This window comes from Capsicum annuum, chromosome 7, assembly GCF_002878395.1.
Source record: "Capsicum annuum cultivar UCD-10X-F1 chromosome 7, UCD10Xv1.1, whole genome shotgun sequence".
NCBI classification, from domain to species: domain Eukaryota; kingdom Viridiplantae; phylum Streptophyta; class Magnoliopsida; order Solanales; family Solanaceae; genus Capsicum; species Capsicum annuum.
The window spans coordinates 52,041,084-52,048,944 of NC_061117.1; the positions used below are offsets into that span (position 1 = coordinate 52,041,084).

Here is a 7,861-nt window from a genome sequence, read left to right on the forward strand (position 1 = left end):
CCTTTTTCTTTTTCGTTTCTTTTATTTTATTTTCCTTTTTTCTTCTTCAAAAGAAGGGTCTACCAGGAACAACCTCTCTACCACCCATGGTAAATAAAGTTTGCATACACTCTACCCTCCCCAGACCCACTTATGTAGTTACATTGGGTATGATGTTGTTGCTACTTTCCCGAAGATAAAATTACCACCGTTTCCATTCTAAAATCCATTGCCAAGAACTAGATAGCTTCAAGATGCAGGTAACTAGTTCTGTTCCTAGTGGAAGCCCAAGACATTGACAGGACATGAATATCATTTCAACCTAAAGATATACATTTCATAACAGTAATATTTTGAATAAGATAACAGTGCACATACATGTTCAAGAAAAATACCATCTAAAAATTATCCAATTGTACAATTGCAGGCTTTTGTAAAAGCCATCCTGATGCAAAAAGGGCTTCAATCCGGTGTACATTTTGATTTCAAGAGGCTTCCCTTATAGACTGAACGGGAAGTTTGTTAATTTCAAGCCACCATTCTACATGAATTCACAAAACCATATCTTCCTATCTGCACTTGACACTGCTTGTCAAATATCATCAAAAACTTCACTGTGAATCCACAAGTATAGGGAAGAATTCTGGATTTAGTTGGCACACTTATGCTTCCAGCAAAAGACATGGATCTGTTCAGCACTGTTTGGCTTCTTTTATTGACGGTGGCTGACCCATTTTGGTTGGTTACTTGCTTAAGGCTTGAAAGAGAACCATTTAATATCTCTTTAGCATAAACGCGTTTAATGTTGTCCCCAAGTTGCTTATCCTCCAGTGTGTTCAAGATTGCCCTATCGTCACGTTCCACATCATCTGAGATTTTCTTGGCTTCATTAATGAAACCAATTGATCGCCATGCATCTGCAACAAGTTGAAGAGTATACTTCGTGGGAGATACTCCCATCTCGTCCATAATTTGGAGGAACTCTTCAGCCTTCCATGGTTGTTTTGCTTCACCATAACCCCATATGAGGGTCTCAAAGGTTTTCAAGTTAGGAGTTACATCCATTTTGCACATCCTTTCAAATACCCTCAGAGCACACTCCATTTGTCCACCGTTGCACCATCCACTGATGATTGTGGTGAACATCACAACATTTGGATGTACACCTGATGAAGCCAGAACTTTCAACAGGGCTTCAGCTTTTTCAGGTTCTCCAGAACGCACATAGCCTTTAGCTAGAATGCAAAATGCGTGACTATCAGGTTCTATACTGGCCTTGATCATGTCATCAAATATCTCTTCACATTTATCCATAAGTCCAGCTGAGCTCCATGCATTCATTATAGTGCTAAATGTTACCACATCCGGTTTCACCCCAAACTCTTCCATCAATGTAAGTACCTGCACATTTAATCAATGAATAAGAAAAATGTTATGGTTAGAATGACGCAACATCCTTTCTTTTCTCCTTTTGTTTCTCCAGAAGGACTGAAGCTACAGTAAATAACACTACAGTGACTTTCACCCTTTTAAAGTATGCTTGGTATCAAGGGGTATTTACTATTTATATGTGAAAATTTATATTAATACATGAAAAATTAAAATATTTCCATTACCATTTTGTACATTAAAAAGAATAATGAAGAATGGTTTCCCAGTAATAAGTTCTTAAAGTTACACAACTTAATGATCAGTAAATTACAACAAAACCATACCCAGAGGAATCCCACAAGTGGTGTCTGGGGCGGGTGGTGTGTATGCAGCATTACCCCTACCTTGTGAAGAGAGAGAGGCTGCTTACAATAGACCCTCGGCTCAAGTAAAGCATATTAAAACAGGTCAGAGAGAAATGTAGCACAGAAGAAGCCATGTTGAAAATAATGGAGAAAAGAACAGTAATAATAACTTAGTCTTAGCATCCTCAGGAAAATGTAAGCACCTGTATACAATTTCGATTTTGGGCAGTATATTGCCGATATAAAAACCAATATGGATGCGTACCTCATCAACACCATTAGTATCAGTGATATTGAGAAAGCCTTTGATGAGAGAGTTGAATATTACTAGATTAGGAAGTACACCAAGATCCTTCATCCTGTAAACAAACCTCAATGCTTCTGTCATATTTCCCTCTTTACAGTACCCATCCACGATAATACCACATGTTCGATAATTTGGTGCCACTTTGTGATTTTGCATTTGAAAAATCATTGCTTCAGCTCTACCAGTCTCCTTGTTTCGAGCATAACCCGTTGCTATAGTATTGTAAGTAACAACATCAGGTTTTACACCAGCTGCAACCATTCTGTGAACCAAATTCCAGGCTTCTGCAATTTTGTTCTTGTTACACCAAGCTCGGACCAGAATATTGTATGTTCTGTCATTAGGTTTCACATTCTCTTCAAGAGACATAATTTCCAACAGTTTCAGAGATTCTTCAGGCTTACCAATGATTCCAAACCCTTTAATTAATGTGTTAAAAGAGCTGGTTGTGGGCTTACATCCTTTCTCCCTCATTTTCTGGAAAACTTTCATAGCCTCTTTAACATTTCCAGATTCAGAAAATGCATTTATCATGGCATTGAAGAATATGGAGTCAGGTTTTAGTCCATCTTGCTCCAATTTGGAAAGAAGCAACGGAATAGACTTGAAACGTTTTTGGAGAGTCAAGGCCACCAAAACAGTTGTATATGTGACAAGAGTTGGCCGATGTCCTTCTTCTGTAAGTCCCTTAAAAATTGACTGGACCTCTTGTGGTTTTTTCCTTTCAATCAAATTATTCATCAGTTTTGTTCTTGAACGAACAATTTGGCAACTCATACTTTCCCAGCAGGTAGTGCAGCAAGATTGTCGTATAGAATTTGCCATAGTTGAAATAAGATGAGCTTGATCTTCATGTAGATGAGATTCCTGCAGAAGTTTCACTCACTGGTAACTAAACAGAGAGCTTAACACATATATCATCATATCATAATATCATATCATGTAATATATCATACTAAAAATGGGAAACTCCATAGTTGAAAGTTGGATTACGAAAACCTCCCTAGAAAATTAAAATTGACCACTGATCACTGAATCAATTCTATTTCTCTAATACCTTACATTTTAGAAACTAAAACGTTTTTCTGTCAATTGGATAGTTCAGCTGCAATAAATCGGGAGTATTATATCTATATGCAGTAATTATTGTAGGCTGTTAGTATGCAAAACTCTATAAATTATCAGTTATAGCATCAAACTTTTCATATTACAACATTTATTTGTTTAGTCTTTAGAGCTTCAGTCAGTTTCTATACCCTATTCATATTCTTTGCACTTCATAAAAGTCACCACACAATGTCAAATGTATATCATTTCTCTTTTTCCTCTTCTGTTAGACTCCAAAAAGAGCTACAACTATTGCCCTCTTATTTGTTGCTTTTTGCCCAGCAGAAGGTAATATTATTTCTTTTCCTTCCAATAAGTTCAATTTCTGCTTAGTGCTTGAATATGGCTTGTATTTACGAAATAATGTGCAAAGATAACATTTTGTAATTTAATATATGTGACACTTTATGTTTTTAGTTTGCTCCAAAAGAATCACTGAGGCAATCCACCTGGTGAGATTGGTGGAGCAGTATAGGGAAAGGAAGAGGGATTTGCACATGGTGTTCATCGACCTGGAGAAGGCGTATGACAGAGTCCCTAGGGAGGTTCTTTGGAGATGCTTAGAGGTGAGAGGGGTCCCAGCGGCGTACATCAAAGCTATTAAGGACATGTACAATGGAGGGAAGAACCGGGTGAGAACGGCGGGAGGGGACTCAGAGCATTTTCCGGTCGAGACAGGGTTGCATCAGGGTTCAACTCTTAGTCCATTTCTATTTGTGTTGGTGATGGACGTGTTGACGCGGAGTATTCAAGGGGAGGTGCCTTGGTGTATGTTGTTTGCGGAGGATGTAGTACTGATTGATGAGACGCAGGGAGTGTGAATGAAAATTGGAGGTTTGAAGGCAAATCCTTGAATCTAGGGGGTTCAGGTTGAGTAGGTCCAAGACGGAGTATATGGAATGCAAGTTTAGTGACTTGAGGCAGGAGTACGATGTGGTGGTGAGGTTGGATTCCCAGGATGTTTGTAAGAGGGATAGTTTTAAGTATTTTGGTGCTATGATTCAGGGAAATGGCGAGATTGATGAGGATGTCTCTAACTGTATTGGAGCAGGTTGGATGAAGTGGAGGCTCGCCTCGGGAGTGTTGTGTGATAAGAAGGTGCCCCATAAGCTTAAAGGCAAATTCTACAGAGTGGCAGTCCATCCAGTCATGCTGTATGGAGCAAAGTGTTGGTCAGTCAAGAATTTCCATATTTAAAAAGTGAAAGTGGCAGAAATGAGAATGTTGTGTTGGATGTGTGGGCTTACTAGAGGGATAGAGTTAAGAATGAGATTATCCGGGAAAACGTGGGAATGGCTTCGGTGGAGGACAAGATGCGGGAGGAAAGGTTGAGATGATTTGGGCATGTGATGAGGAGGGACACGGATGCCCCAGTTCGTAGGTGTGAGAGGCTAGCGTTGGATGGCTTCAGGAGGAGGAAAGGTAGGACGAAGAAATACTAGAGGGAAGTGATTAGACATGAAAAGGAGCAGCTTCAGCTTACAGAGGACATGACCCTAGATAGGAAGGTGTGGAGATCGCAGATAAGGGTAGAAGGCTAGGATGAGTGTGTGGGTTGTAGCAAGTAGTTAGAAGAGCTTATGTATAGCCGGTTTAGTAATCCTACGACTGTGTCCATAGGTAGGAGCCCCTAGTCAGGAGGGATTGGGCGTGATGGGTGTCTTTGGTCTGTGAGTGTATGTTGCTACTAGGTGGGTGTCCTATTTCAGATATCCTATTTCTTATCTCTTATTTCATTTTGCGCTTATTTATCTTATTTCGTATTGCTCTGATTTTTATTTTATTATGTCTTATTCCTTATTTATGTTCTATCATTCATCCTGCTTCATGTTTCATTACGCTCTTGTTTACTATTCTTTATCTTGAGCCGGGAGCCTATCGAAAACAGCCTCTCTACTTCTTCGGAGGTAGCGGCATGGACTGCGTACATTTTACCCTCCCCAGACCCCACTTTGTGGGAATACATTGGGTGTGTTGTTGTTGTATATATTTTGTGGTGTGATTTCAAATCCAACTTTATCTCTTTGGTTTTGTGTCATTTTTGGATGCTTAGGGGCTTCTCACTTTTTCCTTTCAGATTTTCAATTGCTCATTATACACATATTTACATGTTATATATTCTATTTTAGGAAGTCTATATTAATTGAGATGAGACACACATGTCCAGAAACTAGTACAAGAATAAACTAGAAGCATGACCAAGATATCATCAAATTCCATTCAATTGTGTGTCAATACCATGGTGGAAGCTGCAGAAATCTTCGACTTGCTTGTACTTGTTCCATTGTTCTTTTTCTCAAAAATAATAGACTTCGCTACCTCATTTCCAAATTCTCCCATACTCTGCTTATCCAATTAGTAATTCTCTTGCTGCTTGTGATGATAGCAATATTAATTACCTCGATTTATCAATCTCACGGAAGCTTACTGCTGCCTCAAGGACATTTTCCCTGCAAAAGGCGGATTATTAAGATAGTGATGAATAAAAGGGCAAAGAAAGCTGGGAAACAAGCAAAGAGTGTGAGTGAAGAAGTTTATTATACCAAGTCTTTAACAAGGGCATTTCTGCACCAGAAGTATCAACAAGGCAGAGTATAGGCTTCAAAAGAGTTCAACTTCTCAGACCAACAGAAAGCCAATCATATTAAAGTACTATTCTAGTTGTTCTAGGTAAACACGTCAGATTTGCAGCGTTTGATCCAGTAGAGTGGAGGGATGGCAAGGCAACTGATACGGGAACAAGAAGAAAGGAACGCTCAAAAATATAGGGATGGGGGTGCGGTAGAGAATATTTTAGAAGAAACTTTCAGTTCTTTTCAATATGTAAAATATTTAACTATCAAAAAGGACAGAAAACGACAATTTTGAAAAGCTAAATGGCGTCGCAGCCCCTACCTGCCCAAATTACGGCTAGCTCTATCATTAGCCATTATGGTATAGTGAAAATTGAAAGAATCACTAGGACTAGTCCAGTGGGTTTTTCACTGTCTTACAGAACTTAAGGTATCCAGTGTGATCCACAATATCTTTTCAGTATTCAAAAGTGTAACTTGGCTAAGTAAGGACAAACTCAAGTTTTAGATGCAGTTATTACGAAAAGGAGGACAGTTGCTCTGTATCATGTTTGCACTATAGTATGCGGTGGTTGTGCAAGGTAATTAAGGTCATACTAATCCTCAATGATGCCAAGATTTCTATAAGAAAAATAAAAGCAATCATCTTACTTTTATCTACTACTCATGGCAGACACTGAAGTAATTAGCTAAGGAATTTCACAGTTATCACAAAAGCAATAAATATCCAGTTGATAAGTAGTTAGCAGTTTGTAACAGACTTAAGTAAAAACAGCAAACATTGGGAGCCCAAGGGAAAAACATCAGCCTATTGATAAGAAAGGGTCAAGCGAGAATACAGTCTGAACTTGAAATGCATTTCACAAATGAAAGTGTTAGGACAACGTGTTGTCAAGCTGATATCTGAGCATGTAACGAGTCCATGTATGGCTAGAGAGACGCTAAGAACCCAAAATCCCATTCTATTAATTGACTGGATTCAAATTCTAATATTTGTTGATTTTCTTTTAGCACATATAAAGGATCTGAGACAAAACTACATGAAACACGCTGCATCTGCCAAACCCACAACCTAGGGGGTCAGGAACTGCAATCTGAGAGGATGCAAACTCAATTATCACGTTAGAGGCAACATAAACTGGGCAATTGTAAACAAAACCACGGGTACTAAATTTTCCATTAACTAAAAGAGAGAAGAGGACAGATAATCCATGAATTTTATCAACGAATTGAGATTCCATGCTCAAGAAACAAATTTTAAATTTGTTATAATAAGCAGTGTTGTGTACCCAAGTAAAGAAGAGGATAAAAGAAGAAGAAGAATCACCATTAAGTTAATTCAGTAGGAGAAATATCGAAGGGGAGGGAGATGGATGGTACCTGTTGAATTATGAGAAGAGAAGAAAAGGTGCATGGTTGCAGAGCTAGAATATGCATGTCAGACATGGGATTGTTGGGTAGTGGCATTTGTTGGTGCGATCTTATCCGCAAATTTTATCAGAAATCAGAGAGGCAAGCTGAGTAGTTAAATTTACAAACTCTAATATTTGTGGCTCACTATTTTGCCACGTCTGTTAACACTTTTCTCTTAGGCCAGTTTTGGCTTATAGTTCGGACCACACTAGAAAGCATCCCTGTTTTATTAGCTGGAGCAATAAAAGTCCTCCACGTTTTCAAAATTACATCACTTCAAGTCCAAGCCAGCCGTTTGCTTGAAATCAAAACTTCTTGTGTATTTCTTGCCCAAAATGACCCGATCAGAACGAACCAACTTATATCTAACCAATTAGACAATTTTCTACTTTTCTCCGCACATTCGACCGTTCCTCCTTTCCCGGGGGCTAGAGTTGACGGTTCTTACATCTGTTCGGTCTTGTCACTTAGGGTGTATTTGGTAGGGAGGAAATTATTTTTTTGATAAATATTTTTGATTTCTCAAGTTTGGTGGAATTTTTTTTTTGAATTTTATAAAATCAACAATAAGACTAAGATTAATACATAAATATCCTCTTTTACTATGATAAATTTTTGGCAAAATGGTTCAATGATCCTTGTATTATATCGGTTTTATAAGTTGGACATTTCTACTTACATGTTTATCATCTGAACTTCTGAACTCATTAAAAAATAATATTTTAAACATTTTTTTGGAGAGTGTA

General features: G+C 38.3%; 1 protein-coding gene across 3 annotated transcripts; it reads right to left on the minus strand.

Moving 5' to 3' along the window:
- Positions 1 to 274: 274 nt before the first annotated feature.
- LOC107877866 (pentatricopeptide repeat-containing protein At5g25630) lies at positions 275 to 7,635 on the minus strand. 3 transcript variants are annotated; one of them, XM_016724645.2, is made up of 4 exons: positions 7,083 to 7,635; positions 5,368 to 5,579; positions 1,981 to 2,889; positions 275 to 1,380 (listed from the first exon to the last, which is right to left on the minus strand). In XM_016724645.2, the coding sequence occupies exons 2-4, from the start codon at positions 5,467 to 5,469 to the stop codon at positions 508 to 510; spliced, it is 1,884 nt and encodes a 627-aa protein (XP_016580131.2). In that variant the 5' UTR covers positions 5,470 to 5,579; positions 7,083 to 7,635; the 3' UTR covers positions 275 to 507. The 3 variants fall into 3 exon arrangements, with proteins under 3 accessions (XP_016580131.2, XP_016580132.2, XP_016580133.2); XM_016724646.2 differs by having other exon boundaries at positions 7,030 to 7,263; XM_016724647.2 differs by having other exon boundaries at positions 5,673 to 7,094.
- Positions 7,636 to 7,861: the final 226 nt, after the last annotated feature.

Excerpts from the sequence above, each read along its gene's own strand:
- LOC107877866 (XM_016724645.2), bottom strand. The coding sequence starts at position 5,469 with ATGGGAGAATTTGGAAATGAGGTAGCGAAGTCTATTATTTTTGAGAAA. Across the intron at positions 2,890-5,367 it reads TTTCTGCAGCTTCCACCATG|GAATCTCATCTACATGAAGA; the intron begins GTATTGACACAC and ends AAACTTCTGCAG. Across the intron at positions 1,381-1,980 it reads ATACTAATGGTGTTGATGAG|GTACTTACATTGATGGAAGA; the intron begins GTACGCATCCAT and ends TTAAATGTGCAG.